Source organism: Scyliorhinus canicula, chromosome 18, assembly GCF_902713615.1.
Source record: "Scyliorhinus canicula chromosome 18, sScyCan1.1, whole genome shotgun sequence".
Lineage (NCBI taxonomy): Eukaryota > Metazoa > Chordata > Chondrichthyes > Carcharhiniformes > Scyliorhinidae > Scyliorhinus > Scyliorhinus canicula.
In genome coordinates this window covers 117,355,713-117,381,111 of record NC_052163.1, presented here as the reverse complement: position 1 = coordinate 117,381,111, position 25,399 = coordinate 117,355,713, and the positions used below count along the sequence as shown (strand labels likewise).

General features: G+C 46.8%; 1 protein-coding gene across 6 annotated transcripts in view; it reads left to right on the top strand.

The window, feature by feature from the left end:
• Positions 1 to 25,399, top strand: part of LOC119953186 (rho guanine nucleotide exchange factor 18-like) — a 257,696-nt gene that overhangs the window by 199,479 nt on the left and 32,818 nt on the right. For all 6 annotated transcript variants that reach the window (XM_038777166.1, XM_038777168.1, XM_038777167.1 and 3 more), the window contains 6 exons: positions 8,600 to 8,667; positions 14,785 to 14,839; positions 20,404 to 20,548; positions 21,121 to 21,236; positions 21,814 to 21,954; positions 24,518 to 24,759. In XM_038777166.1, coding sequence (XP_038633094.1) covers positions 8,600 to 8,667; positions 14,785 to 14,839; positions 20,404 to 20,548; positions 21,121 to 21,236; positions 21,814 to 21,954; positions 24,518 to 24,759 — 767 coding nt within the window. The remainder of the gene's footprint in view (positions 1 to 8,599; positions 8,668 to 14,784; positions 14,840 to 20,403; positions 20,549 to 21,120; positions 21,237 to 21,813; positions 21,955 to 24,517; positions 24,760 to 25,399) is intronic.

Sequence of the window (25,399 nt, the reverse complement as noted above, 5' to 3'; positions counted from 1 at the left end):
AATCTACAGTTGTACCGCTGGGTGTGTTTCACTGTACAATTGGACGCGGTCTGAATATTTCACAAACGCACCAGTAAATCTTGGTGGTATCCGCGTGTCAAGTGCTATTGGATTTATGTAGTCACTGTCTCAAAGACCCCTTGTTGCTAAGCACAGCGTTAACATACTTTTAATGAAAGTTTTTATTTGTCCAGTGTGCTGAAGAACGCAATCTATTGAGTAATGTTCATTTACCCAGGAGGGGCTCTCTGTTACTCGGGAGGCTAAGCAAACAGTATTTGAAATATATCACTGATTCATCCGGCATTCGTTGTACTGCGAGCTTGACTGAGCGCTTTAAGCAGGGTGTCCCGGTCACTTGCCTGAAGGGAACTTCACATACGGTTCTGCATGTAAAAGTGATTTCCAATTGTAGTTCAGTTGTTTTACTGTGTGGTCTACGACAGTGTAACCCACACTGTAGCGATGGCTGGTACACGTCTCCTTGATCTTCATCAGTCCAACTTGGGGAGAGGGCGGTTAAGGGTTAGACTGCTGTGCAAGGCTTCTTTGGTATTTTGTCAAATATATTAATCTGCCTCTGTTCAGTTGAAAAACCTCCACTGGGAATTTGGAAGATTTTAAGGGGTGATTTGGTGGAAGTTTTCAAGAAGGTGGACAAGTAAGGTAGGTGGGGAGAAACTTTCCTCTGGTTAGGACTAGAGGGCTTAATCTAAAAATTGAAGTTGATCTTTCAGGAGTGAAATTAGGGAACTCTTCCAAGTACAAGGGCAGCAGGGTAGCATGGTGGTTAGCATAAATGCTTCACAGCTCCAGGGTCCCAGGTTCGATTCCCGGCTGGGTCACTGTCTGTGTGGAGTCTGCACGTCCTCCCCCTGTGTGCGTGGGTTTCCTCCGGGTGCTCCGGTTTCCTCCCACAGTCCAAAGATGTGCGGGTTAGGTGGATTGGCCATGCTAAATTGCCCGTAGTGTCCTAATAAAAAGTAGGGTTGGGGGGGGTTGTTGGGTTACGGGTATAGGGTGGATACGTGGGTTTGAGTAGGGTGATCATGGCTCGGCGCAACATTGAGGGCCGAAGGGCCTGTTCTGTGCTGTACTGTTCTATGTTCTATGTACAAAAGGGTGGTAGAAGGTTTGGAATTGGCAGCTGATGCTCGATCAATTGTTACTTCTAAACCAATATTTGTTCATCAAAGGTATTAAGGGATATGGGTCAGTGGTGGCATATAGAGTCTGGTTACAGATCAGCCATGGTCTCATTGAATGGTGGAAGTGGCCGCCCATTCTTCCATGTTCTTAAGACCATTAACCCAGGTGAATCCCAGGGGCAGGCTTTCAGTCATCTACCTGGGCCTCGTAATTGAGGACTCTCCCATTTAAACAGAAGTTGAGGATGGGTTTCTCCATTGAGGTAGGCAGAAAGTACTTTGGATTTGCCTCTTTATTTGGGTCCCCCCCCCCCCCCCCCCCCCCCCCCCCTCCCCTGTACCTGGAGCGAGAGATCTGGTAAACTGCTCTGTGGTGTCACCTTGGACACGTGTCTGAACCATTGCATTGCCAATGACCTGGCTAAGTTAAATAACTTGGCAAGAGTGGAAGGATTGGCATAAGCTTGCTGTTCTGAGCAGGACAGGGGAAATATTCTTCTGCAACAAACGGTTAACATATGTGAATGCAGTTGTCATGGTAGTGTAGCGGTCAAGCCCGTGGACTGGACATCCAGAGAGCAAGTTAAAATCCTACCATGGCAAAATTTGAATTTTTTTTTTAACTCTGGAAATCAAAACCTGGTTTGGTAGAAATGAAGCTGTTGGAGTGTTGTAAAAGCTCCACTGCTTCACTAATGCCCTTTAGGGGGTGAAATATCCTGTCCTTGCCCGGACTGGGCCTGTATGTCACTCAATCCCGTGCCTAAATGGTTGCCCTCTAAAGCATCCTAACAGCCACTTGGTTGTACTAGGGTTGTGCAATAAATGCCAGCCTTGTCGGGGATACCTACGTTTTAAGTGTTGAAGCGGAATATCCCGTGTACAGTTTCAGAAATAATGTAGGTGTGCGGCTGCAGTGGACCTTCGACTGCATGTAACTATTCAGTAGCATTGGCATGCGTGTAGCAATGACACTGCTGTTGCATTTTTAAAAAAATTTCTATTTTTATTAAACTTGTATAATTTTATACCCAAATAATGCAAAAATTGCGACCAACAATAAACCAAATAATAAGAACCTAGTACCCCCCCCCCCCCCCCCCCCCCCCCCCCCCCATTACACACCTAACAGTGACCAATTCCTTAAAGTACAATATGAACAGTAGCCATCTACGGTGAAACCCTGCAATTGACCCACTCGTAGTATATTTGACCTCCTCGAGATGCAAAAACTCCACTAGTCACCGGGCCACGCCGAGGCACTAGGTGGCGTCACCAGTCTCCAACTCGGAAGGAGTCACCTTGTAACCAATGAGATGAATGCCAGAGCATCTGCGTCCGTCCGCAGGTCCGATACCCTGAATTCAGTCAGTATCGGACAAGGCTCCAACTCCATATTCAGGGTTGCCGATATGGTGCTGAATAAAAGAGACCCAGAAACCCACAATTTTGGGACAGGACCAGAGCATGTGCGTATGTTTCGCAGGCCCTCACTAATAGTGCTCGTATGCTTTCAGCCCCTGCAAAAAACAAAAAGACTCCTTCTGGCCTTGATGAGTTGAGCCCTAAACACTACCTTGAGCTGGATCAGGCTCTGCCTTGCATAGGATGATGACGTGGCATTCACCCTGCGGATAGACTTGCTCCACAACACCTGCAGTGTTGGTCCCAGCTCCTCCTTCACCCCCTCCACCGAGACCAACTCTTTTAAATGCTGGATGCACAACCCTCTTCTGACCCTGAGCAGGGAAGAATCCTATCCAGTAAGGTTGAAAGCAGCACCCCTGGGAATGTCGGAAACGTCCGTCGAGCAAATTCCGAACCCGGAGGGTACCAAAACACGTCTGAGCGAGAGCCCGACTCTTTTTCAGCTCCTCCAGGCTGGCAAACTGCCCCTCCAGGAATAAATCACTCTCTCCAATCTCTTCCTCTGCAACCCCATCCCCACAAACCTGGCATCCAACTTGTTTCTTCCCCCCCCCCCCCGACTGTCTATCCCTCTGTAGGACCCCCTTCTGAATCCTCGGTTTTCCCCGCCCATGTGAAACCCAATATGCAGGTAATTAGGAGGCAAATGGAATTCTGTCCTTCATTGCTAGTGGGATGGAGTTTAAGAACAGGGAGGTTATGTTGCAGCTGCAGAAGGTGCTGGTGAGGCCACACCTGGAGTACTGTGTACCGTTTTGGTCGTCTTACTTGAGAACGGATGTGCCGGCACTGGAGAGTGTGCAGAGGAGATTCACTAGGTTAATTCTGGAGTTGAGGGGATTGGTTTATAAGGAAAGACTGAGTAGACTGGGACTATACTCATTGGAACTTAAAAGAATGAGGAGGGATCTTTTAGAAACATATAAAATTACGAAGGGAATAGTTAAGATAGAAACAGGGAGGTTGTTTCCACAGTGGGTGAAACTAGAACTAGGGGGCATAACCTCAAAATAAGGGTGAGCAGATTTCTGACTGAGTTGAGGAGGAACTTCACCCAAAGGGTTGTAAATCTGTGAAATTTCCTACCCAGTGAAGCAGTTGAGGCTACCTCGTTGAATGTTTTTAAGGCAAAGATAGATTTTTGAATTAAGAGTTATGGTGAGCGGGTGGGTAAGTGGAGCTGAGCCTACAAAAAGACCAGCCATGATCTTATTGAATGGCGGAGCAGGCTCGAGGGACCAGATGGCCTACTCCTGCTCCTAGTTCTTAAGCCGTTCAGTCCCCCGAGGAAATGATTGGCCATGTTGAATTGCCCGTTTAATTGTGAAAACAAAATAATTTATTTAAAACATCCACTTCTGATTTTTGAAATTCAGTAATACAAGCATATATAGGTGAGGCTTGTTAGTTCATGTTAGATTACAGTTGTACTCCTCGTGATCATAACGCAAGAATTAGGAGCAGTGGTCAGCTATTCAGTCCCCTCAAACCTGTCCAGCCACTCCGCACATGGCTGATAACCTGAATTCCACTTTCCAGTCCACTCCCCGTTACCCTGGATTCCCTTAGAGACCAAACATCTGTCCCTCTCGGCCTTGCATAGACCCATTGGTTTCTAGTTGCTGTGAGATATAGATGTTGCAGCTGTTCAACCCTGAGCATGCAGTTGTATGGTGCATGGAGCCTTGGTTTAATTTCTCATTCTCAACTGCTCTATTGACAGTGCATTCGGTATTACACTAGTGTCAACATATGTTTAGAGCTCAAATCATAAAGTGGGACTTCAGATTTGAGTGTCGGGCGAATTGTCTGCTGAGCCATACTAAATATGATACCTACAAGGAAGAGTACCCCTCGCTTACATTCGTGGTCTCTCTTGTTTCGTAACCCCTGAAGTCTGCCGTCTAACCATGTCCCAGTGATGAGGAACTCGCAAAGCCTGTCCTCCATCTACAAGGTGCAGGTCCGGAGTGTGATGGAATACGTTGGACTGGCCTAGATAAGTGCCGCTCCAGCAGCACTCGAGAAGCTCGCCACCATCCAGGACACATCCACCGCCTGAATCATTCACTCCCACTACCACTGACACACGGTGGCAGCATTGTGTACCAGCTACAATATGCACGGCAGCAACTCATCATGACTCCTTCCACAGCACCTTCTAAATCTGGGGCCTCCAGAACCTAGAAGAAGGATGGAACACCACCAGCTGCAAGTTCCCCCTCCAAATCTCACCATTCTGGCTTGGAAAATATATTGCTGCTCATTCACTGTCACAGGGTCAAAATGGGAGCACAGTGGTTAGTATTAGTGCTTCACAGGGTCCCAGGTTCGATTCCCAGCTTGGGTCACTGTCTGTGCGGATCTGCATGTTCTTCCCGTGTCTGCGTGACTTTCTTCCTGGTGCTCCGGTTTCCTCCCACAAGTCCCAAAAGAAGCGCTGTTGGGTGAATTGGACATTCTGAATTCTCCCTCTATGTACCCGAACAGGCGCTGGAATGTGGTGACTAGGGGATTTTTGCAGTAACTTCATTGCAGTGTTCATAGAATTTACAGTGCAGAAGGAGGCCATTCGGCACATCGAGTCTGCACCGGCCCTTGGAAACAGCACCCTACTCCAGCCAACACCTCCACCCTATCCCTGTAACCTAGTAACCCCACTTAACCTTTTTGGACACTTCTTTTAAGGGCAATTTGGCACGGCCAATCCACCTAACCCGCACATCTTTGGACTGGGGGAGGAAACCGGAGCCCCGGAGGAAACCCATGCAGACACTGGGAGAACATGCAGACTCATAGAACATAGAACATAGAACAGTACAGCACAGAACAGGCCCTTCGGCCCTCAATGTTGTGCCGAGCCATGATCACCCCACTTAAACCCACGTAACCCCGTAACCCAACAATCCCCCCATTAACCTTACACTACGGGCAATTTAGCATGGCCAATCCACCTAACCCGCACATCTTTGGACTGTGGGAGGAAACCGGAGCACCCGGAGGAAACCCACGCACACACGGGGAGGACGTGCAGACTCCACACAGACAGTGACCCAGCCGGGAATCGAACCTGGGACCCTGGAGCTGTGAAGCATTGATGCTAACCACCATGCTACCGTGAGGCCCCAAAGCACAGACAGTGACCTAAGCTGGGAATCGAACCTGGGGTTGTGAAGCAATTGCGCTAACCACTATGCTACTGTGCTGCCCTGAATGCTAGACTACTTGTGACACTAATAAAGATTATTATTAAAAATCCTGGAACTAAGGGCAGCACGGTGGCGCAGTGGGTTAGCCCTGCTGCCTCACGGCACTGAGGTCCCAGGTTCGATCCCGGCTCTGGGTCACTGTCTGTGCGGAGTTTGCACATTCTCCCTGTGTTTGTGTGGGTTTCGCCCCCACAACTCAAATATGTGCAGGGTAGGTGGATTGAACACACTAAATTGCCCCTTAATTGGAAAAAAAAATGAATTGGCTACTCTAAATTTATTTATTTTTAAATCCTGGAACTCCCTCCCTAACAGCACTGTGGGTGTGCCTACGCCATATGAACTGCAGGGGTTCAGAAGACAGCTCACCACCACCTTCTCAAGGGCACTGGGCAATAAATGCTGACCTTGCCAGCGACTTCCACATCCTGTGAACAATTTTCTTTTAAATGGTTGGGGAAAAAGTTAGAAATGATCACCTCTGCAATGAAACAATGAATTATAGTTTGTTAATGCAGTGTTAGGTTCTGATAATCCTACTTGAACTCGGGTGTCCAAAGTCTGACCCTGGCCTTTCAACTTTTTTTAATAGGCGTGCCATGTAAACAGTTTAAAGTTCAGTGTTGATGCAATCCCCTCCATTTGCAAACAGTCTGTACCAGGACAGAATAATGATTATTGAGACCTTTCTGTAGTGTGAGCTGGGAATACCTTCCTATAAAGAGAGCTGACAGCAGTCAGTAATTTAACTAAATATTTACTTCCTTGGCATTATTGTGTTTTGCTTTTGGCGACACTTGGTACTTTCAGTTCTAAGATCCATTAAAGCTCCTTTGGAGCACAGTGCATCAGCAATAAACCATTTATATGGAAGATCAACATCAAGTGGTTATGCAGGCTCAAAGTACACTTTTAGTTTTTTTTCATCTGCTGAGATTGAGTAAGAAGTTCTTAAGTTTATAAACAGCGTCCTCTCTAAGCCCTTTTATACGAGTTATTCTCGAAGTGCAATCACTGTTTGGTAGGAATGCCCACAGCCAATTTGCGCACAGCAAGGTACAAAATAAGGTGCGTGATAGTTTGTTTGTCACGGAAGGAGGAATTTTGACCTGGGCACAGTGTGTTCCCTACTCTTTGAATAAGATCTTTTATCACCACGTGAACCTGGAGCCTTGGTTTCATGTCTAACCCAAAATAACATCTCTGAAAATGCAGTCCTTGACTTGTAGATCTTGTTTGCATGTTTAAGTGGGGCTTAAATCCATAACCTCGTGTGGCTGTTTGACCGAAGCTCTCTGTTCTTGTAAAAATGTTTGATATTGCCTGCAGAGCTATGCAACATGGTTGGCTCTTGGATAATGCTACTGATGCTTCACTGTGCCTTTTATTGTAGAATCATAGAACCCCTACAGTGCAGAAGGAGGCCATTTGGCCCATTGAGTCTGCACCGTCCCTTTGGGCGAACATCCTACTGTGCCACCCCAATCATGGAGGCAAGCTCCACTTTGACCACAGCTTTCAGACCCAGGCAATTATAATTACCGTGGGGCAGCACGGTAGCATTGTGGTTAGCACAATCGCTTCACAGCTCCAGGGTCCCAGGTTTGATTCCGGCTTGGGTCACTGTCTGTGCGGAATCTGCACATCTTCCCCGTGTGTGCGTGGGTTTCCTCCGGATGCTCCGGTTTCCTCCCACAGTCCAAAGATGTGCAGGTTAGGTGGATTGGCCATGATAAATTGCCCGTAGTGTTGGGTGGGGTTACTGGGTTATGGGGATAGGGTGGAGGTGTTGACCTTGGGTAGGGTGCTCTTTCCAAGAGCCGGTGCAGACTCGATGGGCCGAATGGCCTCCTGCACTGTAAATTCTATGATATCTATGATAATTTGGTTTCTCCTGAGTGAAAAGTGTTTGCACTTCCAGGCAGAGTGAGCGAGATGATGTCCAGGGTTAGAAACCATTAACTACACCAAAGGGAGTCCCCCTGGCAACGCAATGAGCGAGAATATCCACACCGTCAGCAATCCTGTGCTATATTCACTCTTAACCATCAATGCTTATTAAACCTTTAATCCTGGGTGCTTTGTTCTTTGGCATGTAATTTCAATCTGTTGGGAGTTTATTATTGATTATTGGTGGATGAATGAAGCACTAGATGCACGCTTAAACCTGTTTCTGTGAGGATGTTCCATCTCTCCCCTGCCATAGCTCTGTGGTATGGAGCATTCCAGAATTTAGTTCAAAGAGTAAGCACGATGCATGCGGTTATTGCTGCCTGTGGCCGCCTGCTTGGAGCATCCAGTTGTGTGTAGATGTGTGTTAATACAACATCATTATTTTATTGCCTTTGTGAAGTTTGACATTTTCTATCTTTACAAGTTATCTACTAGCTGGATGTGCCAAAAGGAAGAGCTCAAAGAAGTGGTACAGATTCCAGCCATACAGGTCAGGCTGGCAGGATGGGCACTGTACTTGCCACCTTTGCCCCTGGAAGTGAGAGTTTTTTTAAAAAGCTCCAGGGTTCTTGCTGCTGCTCATTATCCCTCATTCCTGGTGGATAATGTAGTGGGTGCTCTCCTGCCCCACTTTCTAATAATCTGCTGACCCTCGCTGTCCAGATTTCAGCCCTGAAGAATGGCCATGTGGCGAAGAGTGAACTTTGCAGCTTGGCGGTTTTGTAATGGATGGTTTATGACCTACGTTCAATTATCCTGTTTTACCCTTTAATATAAACTGCCCATAAGTACCACTTGAAGTCGTTGTTATCAGTGCACAAGTTGATTAAGGTGGGATTACTTTTGTGTGTTTCTTTGCAGATTGTGCAGTGAATGTACACAAGAATTGCAGGACACTTCTAGCTGAATGCACCACTTTCAAGGGCAAGGTTGGTGTGTCTATGTTTGTGTAGGTGGTGTTTACCGTGCTGTTACTGTGGGTTGTTGGTGTTATTTAATAGTGACCTATCCTGTTTTGGGGATCTCCTTTTGGGGTTGAGCTGGCTCCCAACTGATTCACCTGGTGACGGGAGCGGAGATCCAACTCCTCTCTCCGTGGCACACCGGAATACTGCTGTGGATTTGAGGAGCCAGCCTGGCTCATTGCTGGAACATGTATGAGGGCTGGAAGAATACTTCTCATTTCAAGCCAACACTCAGATTTTGTAGGTTGCTCCAAATCGGACAAGTTGCACAAAGCTTGCCAGTGCTCTGTGCAGGTAAGCTGCATGTCTTTGGTGGTGTTATGTCACTTGGCAGATTGTATCCTTGTGTTAAAATTCAGTGTGTAGGGCAGCATGGTGTCGCAGTGGTTAGCACTGCTGCCTCATGGCGCCGAGGTCCCAGGTTCAATCCAGGCCCTGGGTCACTGTCCGTGTGGAGTTTACACGTTCTCCCCGTGTTTGCGTGGGTTTCACCCCCACAATCCAAAAGATGTGCAGGGTAGGTGGATTGGCCACTCTAAATTGCCCCTTAATTGGAAAAAATGAATTGGGTATTCTAAATTTAATTTTTAATATTCAGTGTGAAATGATTATTTTTCTAGATCTTGACATGGTGGAGCTCTTCACTTCCCTGTGTCTCTTCCTCCAATTACCAAATGGCAACTCAGACTTGGCATTACCTCTTGAACATCATGATTCCCCTTTTTTGTTTTTCCTCAACTTTGTCAGTGTCAATGCACTGTGAACTTGACCTTTCTCCAACTTGAAGTTGGGAAATACACCAGGAAATACTTATTGAAGATAAAAACCTTTAATATTCTGGATATGCTCCTTGCATGATGTTTGTAATTCCCAGTGAAAGCCCTGTACCCCAGTGTTATACAGTGACAGACCTGTTCCCACCAGTACTGTACCCCAGTGTTATACAGTGACAGACCCATCCCCACCAGTACTGTACCCCAGTGTTATACAGTGACAGACCTGTTCCCACCAGTACTGTACCCCAGTGTTATACAGTGACAGACCCATCCCCACCAGTACTGTACCCCAGTGTTATACAGTGACAGACCTGTCCCCACCAGTACTGTACCCCAGTGTTATACAGTGACAGACCCATCCCCACCAGTACTGTACCCCAGTGCTATACAGTGACAGACCTGTCCCCACCAGTACTGTACCCCAGTGTTATACAGTGACAGACCTGTTCCCACCAGTACTGTACCCCAGTGTTATACAGTGACAGACCCATCCCCACCAGCACTGTACCCCAGTGTTATACAGTGACAGACCTGTTCCCACCAGTACTGTACCCCAGTGTTATACAGTGACAGACCCATCCCCACCAGTACTGTACCCCAGTGTTAGACAGCGACAGACCTGTCTCCACCAGTACTGTACCCCAATGTTATACAGTGACAGACCTGTTCCCACCAGTACTGTACCCCAGTGTTATACAGTGACAGACCTGTCCCCACCAGTACTGTACCCCAGTGTTATACAGTGACAGACCTGTTCCCACCAGTACTGTACCCCAGTGTTATACAGTGACAGTCCTGTCCCCACCAGTACTGTACCCCAGTGTTATATAGTGACAGACCCATCCCCACCAGTACTGTACCCAAGTGTTATACAGTGACAGACCTGTCCCCACCAGTACTGTACCCAAGTGTTATACAGTGACAGACCTGTTCCCACCAGTACTGTACCCCAGTGTTATACAGTGACAGACCCATCCCCACCAGCACTGTACCCCAGTGTTATACAGTGACAGACCTGTTCCCACCAGTACTGTACCCCAGTGTTATACAGTGACAGACCCATCCCCACCAGTACTGTACCCCAGTGTTAGACAGTGACAGACCTGTTCCCACCAGTACTGTACCCCAGTGTTATACAGTGACAGACCCATCCCCACCAGTACTGTACCCAAGTGTTATACAGTGACAGACCTGTCCCCACCAGTACTGTACCCAAGTGTTATACAGTGACAGACCTGTCCCCACCAGTACTGTACCCCAGCGTTATACAGTGACAGACCCATCCCCACCAGTACTGTACCCCAGTGTTATACAGTGACAGACCTGTTCCCACCAGTACTGTACCCCAGTGTTATACAGTGACAGACCTGTCCCCACCAGTTCTGTACTCCAGTGTTATACAGTGACAGACCTGTCCCCACCAGTACTGTACCCCAGTGTTATACAGTGACAGACCCATCCCCACCAGTACTGTACCCCAGTGTTATACAGTGACAGACCTGTCCCCACCAGTACTGTACCCCAGTGTTATACAGTGACAGACCTGTTCCCACCAGTACTGTACCCCAGTGTTATACAGTGACAGACCCATCCCCACCAGTACTGTACCCAAGTGTTATACAGTGACAGACCTGTCCCCACCAGTTCTGTACCCCAGTGTTATACAGTGACAGACCTGTCCCCACCAGTTCTCTACCCCAGTGTTATGCAGTGACTCATCTCTACCCCAGTGTTATGCAGTGACTGACCTGCCCTCACCAGTAATGCACTGTTATGCAGTGACTGACCTGTCACAGCCAGTGGGGTACCACTTTAACACTGGGATACAGTATTGGTGGGGCCGAAACAACCTATAAGAATTAACGAAGACCCACTGGGCACTGTGTTCTGTGAGCTCACAGCTGTATATAATGCAGTGTCTGTCTGCATTCTTCCTACCAAAATAAACCACTTCACACTCCTCTGCATTAAATTTCATCTACTTGATCACCCGTTCCACTGACCTATCTATGTCCTTTTTGAAGTTCTACACTATCCTCGCAGTTCACAATATTTCTGAAGTTCTGTATAGTGTGCAAATTTTAAAATTGTACGCCCAGTTCTAGAACATCAGTATAGCAGATTTGCCGTGGTTGATAATAAAACTAAGAGTCAGGCAGTGACCAAACAATATTGCTGTTCATTTTCACATTGCTCCAGCTGTATTGCCTCATTTGGATTGTTAGGACAGGCGCCAGCAGCAACATTGCAATGTAAATCCTGCAGCAGCTCCGTGTGCTGGTGGGTTTCTCTAACCATGGCACTACCAGAGCTATGGCCCTTTCCAAAGGTCCAGTCCAATGGGGAGCGCCAAAGTGTTAACAATGCCTTCACTCCAAGGAAAATACAGATCAGCGTAATACGCCCTATAATTCAGATTAGCCAGCCACAGGAAATGCTGCAGGGCAGCCCTGGAGCTGCATAAGTGACTTGGAGCACAGTCCGTTTATTTATATGCACTTAAAACACTCTGATTGTAGTCATTATCTGATCTTTCTCCCCTCCCATCCCTTTCAACTTCAATCACTCTGTGCTTAAATACACAGAGAAACCTACGCACCCACAGACACACAGCTGGTGCTTTAGATTAAGCCCGTTACTGTTCTAAACCTTAAATACTTGACATGGTGCTGAGAAATCAGCAGTAGTTTTCATAGTCTGGTAAAGGTCACTCCCAGCTCCAAGCCAATTCGACAGTGTTAATTGTAATGTTTCATCAAGCATTCCCAGGTCAGAACCTTTGATGGGTTCAGTGCGGAGTAAAGCTCCCCACCTTATCCCTAACCTCCAGTGAAGCAGTCCCTACTCCAGCAGCACGATGTCCCTCTCTCGCACCAGCCTTTCTCTTGAGTCTACCAACTGGGTGCAGAATTCTGGGGAAGCCTGCGGTGTGGACTTCAATACAGTCCGCTTTGGTTTGGAACTGAAATAACTTTGTTCTGTTCAGAACCTTTAAGTAGGGCACTCTTTCCAAGGGCCGGTGCAGACTCGATGGGCCAAATGGCCTCCTGCACTGTAAATTCTATGATTCTAACCCTTTGAAGCTTACAGGGAGGCGAGACTTTCATCCCCCACTGTTGCAGGAAATTACTTGAGACGGTGATAAGTCTTTGGAACAGCTTATTAAGGAAAGCAGTATACGCGGGGGAAGTTGTTTAGATGTCTTCAAGGCCAAATTGAAACGCATTTTCATTTAAGGCTGCAAGAAGAGTAGGGAGGTTTCATTTATGTTCCTTTCTTTCAAAAGTACATTTTGTCCTGAATATATCCAAGCTGGGATAGTTATGTGGGGCTAAGATGGGGGAAAAGTCATGTACTTGCAAGCTAGTCATTGAAAGTCCGGGCTGTTTTTCCCCCGTGCTGTTTCTTATCTGATCCCTGGCCCCATCAAGTTTTCTTTTTATTAATTTATGGGATCGCTGGCTAGGCCAACGTTTATTGTGCATCTCTAATTGCTCTTGCGAAGGTGCTGGCAAGCTGCCTTCTTGAACTGCTGCAGTCCTTAATGTGCAGTTGCAGATCCGTGGTTCACTTTCTTTCTCCCACTGCTCTCTGCCTAAACCAGGGGCCTCGGAACCCTTTGCCCCCCCCCCCCCCCCCCCGCAAACCTATTTCTGCGCCTGAGATTAGCTGCCTAAAATATAGGCCAAGGCATTGAACCTGAAGCATTTACAACCAGGTACGACATTATTTAGTGCCTTTCTCTCTAGGCGCAGTGTTCTACAGCTGTACACACTGTGAATTGCAGTCTTTCGGAATAAGTAAATATTTGGGTGGGCCTCCCAGCTGTGAAGTGATCCATTAATTATTTTGTTACTTTTCTGTGTTCTAATAAATTTGAGATGTTTGGGGATCACAAGTTAGAACATAGAACATAGAACAGTACAGCACAGAACAGGCCCTTCGGCCCTCGATGTTGTGCCGAGCAATGATCACCCCACTCAAACCCATGTATCCACCCTATACCCGTAACCCAACAACCCCCCCCCCCCCCTAACCTTACTTTTTAGGACACTACGGGCAATTTAGCATGGCCAATCCACCTGACCCGCACATCTTTGGACTGTGGGAGGAAACCGGAGCACCCGGAGGAAACCCACGCGCACACGGGGAGGACGTGCAGACTCCGCACACAGTGACCCAGCCGGGAACCGAACCTGGGACCCTGGAGCTGTGAAGCATTTATGCTAACCACCATGCTACCGTGCTGCAGTGGGGACTGTATCCCGACTCTCTGATCCCCAGTATTGCTGTCAGCCTGGTGTATCCCCTCTGCCTCTGTAACAGTTACTCCATGGAGGGAGTCCATTCAGCCCATCATGCTGTCACCAGCTCTTTTTGCTTTTAGAGCAATCTGAAACCAATCTCCTGGCTCTATTTTGTACTGATGTGTTTTCTGCTCCAAGAACTTTCTGCGCTGTAATGCAGTGGTCTCTGAACATAGAACATACAGTGCAGAAGGAGGCCATTCGGCCCATCAAGTCTGCACCGACCCACTTAAGTCCTCACGTCCACCCTATGCCTGTAACCCAATAACCCCATCTAACCTTTTTTGGTCACTTAAGGGCAATTTAGCATGGCCAATCCACCTAACCTGCTCGTCTTTGGACTGTGGGCGGAAACCGGAGCACCCGGAGGGAGCACCCGGAGGAAACCCCCACAGACACAGGGAGAACGTGCAGACTCTGCACAGACCGTGACCCAGCAGGGAATTGAACCTGGGACCCTGGTGCTGTGAAGCCACAGAGCTAATCACTTGTGCTACTGTGCTGCCCAAACTGCCTCGACTATTGTCTGCAGCAAAGAGTTCTGACAACTCCAAGCAACTCTTTGCATAAAGAAATTTCACCTAAACACTCCCTCTCTCCCGATGATTTTTAAATTCCATCACTAAGTGAAGAGAGTCTTTTCACTACTCATTTTACTAAATTCCTTCGTAACTTTAAAAAAAAAATGTCGATGTGAAGCCCACTCTTAATAAATAGTCAAACATCAGTAAATATTGACGCCTCTCTGGAGATCCCAAGTAAATGTTACAAAGTGTAGTCTCCTGGAGGTTTGGAAAAATGTTAATTTCCAAAAGAATGCAGCAGATACCCATAGAAAGCTCTGCTATTATTGTAAAAATCATTCGGTCGTCTATGGTAACAGTGATGGTGAACTAGAAAACTTAACACTGAGATCTAACGATCTGGCAGGCGCTCGTATATTGGAACCAGTAAATTGATACATTATGCAGTCAGCAATTTATTCTTTGTTCCAACAGCAAAAGGATTCCCAGCAGAAGCATACTAGAGGCTCCCAGAGCATTGCCCAGCACGGTGAGTTACTTCTATGTTGATGAAATGGGGGAGATGATTGTTTTCAATCTCCCTACTGTTCTCCCCACCAACCTGAGAGAAAGGACTGATGAATGGCCAGCTGGCCCATCAAGCCTGTCTTGTACCAGCAAGGGGTTGAATGTCACACAACATCTGCCCCCTCCCAGCCTCGCCAAGCAGTTACGCAGCCCACTGAAGCTGCAATAAAGGGGGGGGGGGGGGGGGGGGGGGGGGGAGAGAAAGTCCAGGAAACTCTTCTTTCGCCCTTAAAAGTTGTCGCAGGAGTTAGGGTGAGGGCTGGAATCTGGGTTAGTGAATGGGGTTTGTGTTGGGGGAACAACGGCTTTTAGACTCGAAAGATAGAATTGTAAGAGATTTAAGACAGTAGAAGTGTGGAGGGAGCAGGAAGAATAAAAGAGAAGGTCTGTGATAGGGTGGCGGACAGGAGTAATGAACCTGAGACATTAAAACTATTCCTCTTAACCAAATCGGTTAGTTCCAGAATTTTTATTTCAAATTTCCCATTAATTTTCGCTTCAGTTTTGGCCAAGTATTCAAAATGTGCCTGACCAAGATGTTATGTGGAATGATTTCTTGTGTTTTTAGTTGTCTACAGGTACGTCCTAAAACTCTTTTGCAGTAGTCTTGCAACAGTGGTCTTGGACGCCCGTGACTTGTGCATTATAACCCACACACCTTTCTTTCACTCGGCAATGCTTGGAGTTACCCTCATGATACTTAACTATACTAGATCCATGACACATTTCACTGTTTCATCTAGTCCTGCCTGCAATCTGTTTCCTCATCTCAAGCCCCACCCCCCCCCCAATAATCTTTGTGCTATGTGAGAACTTGCGGACAGGTCCTTCGACATTCTCACCCAGATCATCAATGTGCTGGATGTAGTTGTAAAGACACCAGCAGCCTCTCAGTGACTCACTCAGCTGGTCATGTTTCACAGCTGCACTGAGTGCTGTGGCAGAGACTATGTTCAACCCTGAGTCGTCAAGAGGAGGCCAGGGTAAACCCTGCTCCCTCCAACCCACAACCCCCTGCTCTGAAATTGCAGAGCCACTTTTTTACCATCTCCAAATTTCTAGTCTGTCCTAATGTGATGTCAGCTCCACAATCATCATGTGCCTTATGTTGTCCAGACTGAAGAAATTCCTCTTCTCTTCGGTCTTAAAAGGTCTGCCCTTATTCTGAGACTGTGCCCGCTGTTTCTTGACTCTCCACTCCAAAATGGGGGAAGCGTTCTTCCTGCACCTACCCTGTTGAGTCCTTTAAGTTACTCTGGAAAACATAGGTCCAGTCTCCTCAATCCCCCCTCATTGGGCTATCCTGCCAACCTAGGGTTTAATCTGGTGAACTTGCTTTGTACTCCCTCTATTGCCAGTCTATACAGTGGCGTAGTGGTATTGTCACTGGACTAGTAAACCAGAGACCCTGCAAATCCCGCCACTGCAGATGGTGAAATTTGAATTCAATATAAATCTGGAATTAAAAGTCTTAACAATGGCCATGAAACCACTGCAATGAAATGAAAATCACTTCTTGTAGGCTTCAAATGAAGTTACTGTGAAAAGCCCCTAGTCTCCACATTACGGCGCCTGTTCGGGGAGGCTGGTACGGGAATTGAACCCGCGCTGCTGGCCTGCCTTGGTCTGCTTTCAAAGCCAGCGATTTAGCCCTGTGCTAAACCAGCCCGATTGTCGAAAAAAAACCATCTGGTTCACTAATGTCCTTTTATGGGAGGAAATCTGTCATCCTTACCTAGTCTGGCCCACATGTGACTCCAGACCCACAGCAATGTGGTTGACTCTTAATTGCCCCCTCAAGGGCAATTATGGATGGGCAATAAATGCTGGCACAGCCTGCGACGCTCATGTCCCATGAACACATTAAAAAAAACTTCCTTTGGTAAGGAGACCACAATAAGGTGCACACAGTACACCAGGTGTGGCCTCAACAAGGCTCTGTACAGCTGCAGCAAGGCTTTCTTACCCCTTGCAAAAAAGGCTAACATATGCTTTATCTTGCTAGTTGCTTATTGCACCTGCATGTTGGCTTTCAGTAACTTCAGAACAAGAACACTCAGTTCTCTTTGGACTTCAGCCTCTTCCCGCATTTAAGCAAAACTCTATATTTCCATTTTTCATACTAAAGTGGATAACTTTCCATTTTTCTCTATTATGTTTCCATCTGTCTTGTTCTTGCCCACTCACTTAGCCTGTCTAAATCCCCTTGAAGCCTCTTTGCGTGTTCCTCAACACTCTCATTCCCACTCGAGTCTGTGCCATCAGCAAACTTGGAAATATTGTGTTTGGTCCCCACATCAAATCATTGATATAGATTGTGAACTGCTGAGGCCTAAGTACTGACCCTTGCGGTACCCTGCTGGTCATTCGGCCTGCCAACCAGAAAATATTCCATTTATATCTCTACTCTATTTTACAATCCACAACTGACAAATTGGTAGACTGGCAGACAAAGTAACAGATTAATGTGGAGAAATGTGAAGTGATTTATTTTGGTTTGAAGAACATAAATAGTATAAAATGAAGGATACAGCTCTGAAAGGAATATAGGAACAGAGGACCTGGGTGCACAAGTGGAGCGCCAGGGACCCGGGTTCAATTGTGACCGTGGGTGACTGTGTGGACGTTTGCACATTCTCCCCCTAACTGCTTGGGTTTCCTCCCATATCCAGAGATGTGCATGTAAGGTAGATTAGCCATGCTAAATTTTCCCCTGGTGTCCAAAAGGTTAGTTGGGGTTACGGGGTAAGGGTTGGGGTGTGTGCCTAAGTAAGGTGTTAGAGGATCGGTGCAGACTCGATGGGCTAAATGGCCTCCTGCATTGTAGTGATTCTACGATTAATAAAACATACAGTAACCTAGGCTTTGTTAATAGAGATATAGCGGACGAGAGCAAAGATGTTATGTTGAACTTGTATCAGTTGCTAGTTTGACCCCAGCTGAAATATTGTGTCCCATTTAGAAAAGGTGTGAAGGCATTGGAGAGCTTTCAGAAAAGATTCATGAGTGCTTCCAAGGGCAAGGCACTTCAGTTATGACGTTAGACTGGAGAAGTTGGGACTGTATTCCTTGAAAAAGAGAAGACAGATATTTGGTGGAGGCATTCAAAATCATGAATGGTCTAGACAGTGTAGATTGGGATGAACCGCATCGACTTGACGCAATTGGCAAAAGAAGCTAAAACGACGGGACAAAACTTTCACGCAGCGCGTGATTGGGGTCTGAAAGTGTGGAGGGGGCAGGTTCAATCAGAACATTCAAAATGGAATTAGGTCTGGCATCTGAAAAGAGAGATTGTGCAGGGTAATGGGGAGAAAGCAGGGGAATGGCAGTAGCTTCAGTACTCACTTTGAGAGGCGTGCAGACAGGACTGGCCAAATGGCTGTCTTCTGCACTGTAACAATTGTCATTTTATGTTGCACATAATACAACAGCTTCTAGTTAGATTCCAGATTTTAAACCATCTGTGTAACAGTGCTCCAAGGATATGGGTTCAAATACCACCATAGTAGCTGGTGAAATTTTAATTTGGTTAATAAATCAAGACTATAAAACTAGTCTCGGTAATGGTGACCATGACAGTTATCGTAGATTGTTGTAAAAACCCATCTGATCTTTTAGGGAAGTAAATCTGCTGTCCTTCAATGGCCTGGCCAACATGTGCATCCAGACCCTCAGCAATCTGCCTGCCTGTTCTTTACAATGGCCTAGCCACCAAGTTCAAGGACAATTGGGGATGAACAAGCAATACTAGTCCAGCCAGCAATGCCCACATCCCGTGAAAGAATAAAGAAATAAAAAGCGGCTGCTTGTTTGGTCCCATCATTCCCATTGCCCATTTCTTAACCATAAGATGGTATTTGGTAAGTTCCTAGAACTGCCGATCCTCATCGCTGCACCAACGCAGCCACTTGTGGTCTTGGAGGGAGGTCACTTCATCCCGACTCTCTGGACACTGTCATGGGAAAGCACCATTAAGCTGTTGTTTCTCTTCCCACACAAGTAGTGCATAAGGCAGACTTTCCCCTGCTCCCGTAGGGAGGGTTTTCCTGGAACAAGTCCTGTTGCCTGAGTCTTGTAGCTTGCAGGATGCCTCTCCGTACAAAGCATTTCTGACCAGCCATCTCTCTGCTCTGAACCGCCTGCTGTTGGCGTGTTGGAAGGATTTTGCAGGTTGATACTCAACCTTGTTGGCTGCGTTATGGGTGCATCTTCCTTGACCATCAAATCCTGGGGTGGGAAATAAGCCTGGAGCTTTTGGCTCAGGGAGGGATGCCAGCCATTGTGCCACAAGACCTATTATTAAGTTGATATACAGCACCTTTGTGCCTAATGTCCTGGGTGCTTTATCAAGTTTGTAATGCCATATTGCAAAATAAAAGGTGTACAAGTGAGGTGGGATCGTTTGAAGGGAAAGTTGTGAATGATCCTGTGGTTGGTGCCAAATTTCTGCTAGAGTTTTTAAAATTGCCAAAATGTGATTGCTTACAGTGTATCGTGCATCACTCTCCTCCGAGGCAAATGTCTAACTCAGGTCATTCTGCTCTGAGCAGTCACAGGGGCTGCAGTATTAATGAGCATGAGGTTGTAGCCTCACAGCTGTCAGGCACTACTGATTACGGGAGCATATTACATCTTGACTCCAGGCAGCCTCAGGTTGTGCTGCCCTGTGTGATAACAGATTACAACAGTATGGAAGGGTTTTTTTTTTTCCTGTTTAGGTGATGTTCACTCCAGTTTTAGACACTCGGGGTCAGGTACAGACATGGGGTTTTATTCATAGAGTTCTGTCCGATGTGTCTCAGCCCCCTCCCCACACACAAATTATCCCCCAAGATCCATGCTGTGGCCTGAGTGAGATTTATGGCCCATGTCAAATTTGCATGTAGTTTTGTGCTGTGGAGGGCAGCATTGTGGCTCGGTGGGTTAGCCCTGCTGCCTCACGGCGCCAAGGTCCCAGGTTCGATCCCGGCTCTGGGTCGCTGTTTGCACATTCTCTCCGTATTTGCGTGGGTTTAGCCACTTAAATTGCCCCTTAATTGGAAAAACAATTAATTGGGTACTCTAAATTTTTTTTTAAAGTTTTGTCCTGTGGAACCATGCCCACCCAGGTAGTGAGCTGAGGGGATTCTTGGCAGTCAACAGAGCACATTTCCATTCCAAGGTTGGGTTTGAAACCAAGTCTGAGGGTTTCTCTTCCCTCCCCCTCCTTTTTGAAGGTGCTATTTACTGCTGAGGTACCGTTCCATGAATGTCACTTTGCTCTGTAACTCCTTAACCCTAAATAGCCATTTTTAATGTGCAAAACAGACATCGAGTTATCAGTAAGCTGTTCCATCATGAGCAGCTTCACAGTCGAGCTTGATCTTGTTGTAGGAATCTACTGAACCCCAGAGGTGCAGGACTGAAGGGGGCAGGGCTGGAGGTTTAGAGGAAGCATGGTTTGAGGGGTGAAGGGGAGGGAAGGAGGGAAAGCTAGTGGGGCAGCGTCAGACTTGTTTTCTGACTCCTTGCGTTCTGTTTCAGCGTCTTCAGCGAAGGAGCAGCCACGGTGCCCGTTGTTGGTCACGGATGGCACACCTGGCGCTGTGCAGAGTATCGGCATGACCATTCCACCAAGGCGACCTTCCCAACCATCTTCAGCCAGTGCTAATAGCATCACTAATCACGGGTTAGCACGACTTAATACACTGTTCGATAATGCTCACATTGGTGAACTGGTAAAGCCCCAGGTATCTGATTTATTAAAATGTTCCTGCAGATTGGGGTACTTTAATCTTGTACAGTTAAATTATTGCGAAACATTTTGTACTGCCATTGAACCACATTTCATTATCACCTGTTCTGCATCAGCTCTACCTCAAAACCAGAGACCACACAACATCACCAGCTAAATCCCTCAAATCCATCTCACAGAGAACATCGGATCTCCAGACTGAATTGCAGGCTGAAAGCATAAAATAACATTTTTTGGCATCTAATCTGATCTAGTCTTGGCAGCTAAGTGAATTTAATTAGTGACAGCAAAACGTGGTGCAACAGTAAAATCTGCATCAAAAATACTCCTTTCTCTACCGAGACACTAAATTGACATTGCCAAATAAATTTCATTCTGGGCCTTTTTATCCAGCTGCGTCAGACCTTGATTTGGCTGCAGAGGTGAAGGAAATTTGTGCTGTAACCTACTGTAGCACCTAATCCAGTATCTCTAACATGGACACGTACTTTTATTTCATGATGCAGAATAACAGCAGGGGTGATGGAGCAGGAGGTGGAGAATGGAATCCCAAAAAGCAAGTCCTGTGCCGAGGAAACTCCAAGTCTGTCTTCGTCATCTGCTGAGTCCCTTGTGGCAGAAGGTAAGGGGATGGTTTGATTGAGGACAGTACAGTACAGCGACCATTGTGTCGAGCTGCTCACGCCATTTGCACAAAGGCTGAAGAAAGCTATCACCGCTTTGAACTGCTCTTCCCATTGGGCGAGATTCCATATTGGAGACTGAATTGCCCAAAAAAAAACACCTCGCTTGCTTCAATCGTGTTTTCTTTTTTAAAACCACATAGGTGACTGGTAGGAGCTGGAAAATGGGGCAGAGGGGAGTGAGGTCAATTGGAGGATGTGCTGATGAGAGCTAACATTGTTGATTCCAGTGTGGACAGGCGGTCAGGAACTTGCAAACCACTTCCAAACCCACAACCTCAGTGGGGTGGGAGCCTCGGTCCCTGCAGTTGGATGATGGGAGCTCCTCTCTCTCTCTCTCTCTCTCTCTCTCTCTCTCTCTCTCTCTCTCTCTCTCTCTCTCTCTCTCTCTCTTCTAATTGGTTATGAGCAAAGAGTGAGACCAGGAAGCCGTGTGTTTTCTGTAAAAGTTGTTTTGAGACGGGGAGAAAGATGTCATGGCTAACCAAATTTTTCCCCCACCCCCTCCTGGTTCAGATACCATTTACGCTTCTCTGAAGGCAGAGTTGGAGGCCGACGGCCAGGACTTTGAGGCTGAATCATGGAGTCTTGCAGTGGACCAGGCATATGCAAAGAAACAGAGCAAAGAAGTGATCAAAAGGCAGGATGTGATATACGGTAAGAAAATTGCCCCTTTCGCCGCAGCCTCTCTCGTCTGCGTGCCCTGTACATCAGTCTTGTTGTTCCGTGAAGAAGGGAGTTCGAAGCAGTCATATTGGACTTAAAACAGTGGGCGGCAAGGTAATATGATGGTTAGCACTGTTGCTTCACAGGGGCAGGAACCCGGGTTTGATTCCTGGCTTGGATCACTGTCCTTGCGGAGTCTGCACGTTCTCCCCGTGTTTGCGTAGGTTTCCTCCGGGTGCTCCAGTTTCCCCCTACAGGTCCCAAAAACGTGCTTGTTGGGTGAATTGGACATTCTGAATTCTCCCTCAGTGTGATGACCAAGGGATTTTCACAGTAACTTCATTGCAGTGTTAATGTAAGCCTGCTTGTGACACTAATAAAGATTGTTATAGAACATTAATGATGTTCCTCCCTCAGAGGCTGGCAGACCTGCTGAGTTTTTCGAACATTTTCTATTTGTACTTTGGATTCCAGCAACTGATGTCTGCTCAGTGAGTTTAAGTGCCTGCTCCAATTCCAGTGGGGGAGAAGCCAGTGAGCCTAATTTCTGGAGGGACTTGGTGAATTGAATCACATCTGACGTGAGACCATTATTTTAACCATGGGTTAAAGTTTAACTGTCACTTACTTCCAATGTGGAGCCTCTCCTGCCTGGTGAATTATATTTAGATTTCATATGCACGCACCTAATAGTTTGCTGTTAATTAAAAGATCATTGGGCTGCGAGTGACGTCCATCTCTGGCAGTCGAGGCTGGGTGTGAGCTTTCGTGTAAGTCTCCCCAACGTGGGGAGATTTTCAGCTGATGATTGTGATTCTGCCCCTAGTTTCTCCCCAGTCTCCTGAAAGCATTGACTCTTATTGCAATGCAGTTCCATGACTACCAAACACCAACCCCCACACCTCCAAACACTTGGCCAGTGTGTGATCTTGAACATTTGTGTATCAGACAATTTCAGAACCAAAATACTGTGGACGCCTGAAAAGCTAAATAAAAACAGCGAATGCTGGAAAGATCCAGCATGTTTGGCAACATCTGTGGAGAGAGAAGGAGAACCCGTTGACGTTTCAAGTCTGTATGACTCTTCCTGAGAGCAGCTTGGTCAGCTCATAATCAAGGTTATCATAATCCTGTTTGGCCCTGTCCGTACCTGACATCTGTTTCAATATCTTTTCTGACAGCAGTCACCAGACTGGGTTCACTTGCCTTGTTTCAAAGGCACCGGGACCAATTCTAGCATCTTTGTCGCCTCTCCCACTTCCTTTGCCCAGATTAGCTAATTCCGCATAGATCAACTAGAGTTCACAACATGTGCAAGGTTCATTTCCACCCTGGCTGTCGTGTGCTTTAATGAGCCATTGTTGGAGCTGAAACTGTGATATTGAATTAAAACGTGCGTCCCTTTGCATCACCCCAAAATTTCGCTTTGCAGCAAAACATGTGCACAGAGCTCCAAAGCCTAGATCACCCCACGAACCTGCCTCCCATCCATTGACTCCATCTACACTTCCCGCTGCCTGGGGAAAGCGGGCAGAATAATCAAAGACCCCTCTCACCCGGCTTACTCACTCTTCCAACTTCTTCCATCGGGCAGGAGATACAGAAGTCTGAGAACACGCACGAACAGACTCAAAAACAGCTTCTTCCCCGCTGTTACCAGACTCCTAAACTGCCCTCTTATGGACTGACCTCATTAACACTACACCCCTGTATGCTTCACCCGATGCTGGTGTTATGCAGTTACATTGTGAACCTTGTGTTGCCCTATTATGTATTTTCTTTCTTTTAATTTATTTTCATGTACTTAATGATCTTTTGAGCTGCTCGCAGTGAAATACTTTTCACTGTACCTTGGTACATATGGCAATAAACAAATCCATCCAATCCACTCCCTAGACATAGGCTCCCTACAGTGCAGAAGAAGGCCATTCAGCCCATCGAGTGTGCACCCTATCGTGGCCCACTCCCCCACCCTATCCCCATAACCTCACATAACCTGCATATCTTTGGGAGGAAATTGGAGCACCCAGAGCAAATCCATGCAGACATGTGAAGGAAGTGCAAGAAATACGTGCTTGTTGGGTGAATTGGACATTCTGAATTGTCCCTCTTGTGTACCCGAACAGGCGCTGGAGTGTGGCGACTAGAGGATTTTCACAGGAGCTTCATTGCAGTGTTAATGTAAGCCTACTTGTGACACTAATAAAGATTATTTAACCCCCCCCCCCCCACACACAGTCACCCAAGGCTGGAATTGAACCTGGGTCCCTGGTGCTGTGAGGCAGCAGTGCTAACCACTGTGCCACCATGTTGCCCCTAATCTAGTTACCGAATCTCCTAGGGACTCAACTTTGCTCTGCCGGTGCTCTTTCTGGCTGTAAAAGCAAGGCGAGATGGGAAGAGTGCTCAAGACTTTATTGCCCAGAGCTGAATAAAAAATGGAGGTGCAAACGAGCGGAGAACTTTAGATTGACCGCGGCGGAAACAATTTGTGCAACTTGCCGCACAATGTTTTCTGCCTATCTACTAACTTCAATCTGTTGTTGTTCTTCAGAGCTAATGCAGACAGAGATGCATCACCTTCGAACTCTGAAAATCATGCTGCACGTATACGATCGGGGAATAGAGGAGCTTCAGGACAGTGACGGGCGCAGAATCTTTCCCTGCTTACACCAACTCCTGGAAATCCACAGAGTCTTCTTCTCCCGGATGAAGGGGAGGCGGCAGGATTCCTTAGAGGAAGGGAGCGAACAGAATTACCTCATCCAGCGAATTGGTGATCTCCTCACGCAACAGGTAGGGAGGCAAGGGCCATTGTTGTTCAGTCCGTGCTGAGTTACTGCAAGAGAGGATGATGAACCATTGAAGCAGTTGAGGCCCCTGGACCAGAGAGTTGGGGTATGGGCTGATTCTGAACACGCGCCTGTCATTTCCCCCAAGAAATCCTCACCTGTGCGACCCCTTGTGATGATATAGTAAATAAAAGGATCTTAATCCTTTGCAGGCTGCAGTTTCTACACGCAGAATAGTGGGAGCTAGGAATGATTTTAATGTACGTAATTTTTAGCAAGGTACTAAAAGGAACTGAGTAGTTTACAGTGGTGTTCTTCCAAATTAATGTACTGCCTTGCCATTACCCCTTATCACAGTGAAGTGGACCAAGTTATTGATGTCTGTTTTGTACAACTCTGACTTCAATAAGCATTTTTTGACGTTCCCAAGGGAAGCTGTTTTTTTTTTTTTGGCGAATACAGTGCACACATCTAACCTGTCAAGTGATACATATTTGTAACCTGCTATTTACTACCAGAAATTAATGCAGGCTAAAACCCTCTTTTGCTCCATGATGTTGGGCAGCTGCTGCTTGTGTGTCTTTTAGGTTTGCATTTGGGAAACTAAAGCATTGATTCCACTGACCTCTTGGTGTGGGTGCTGC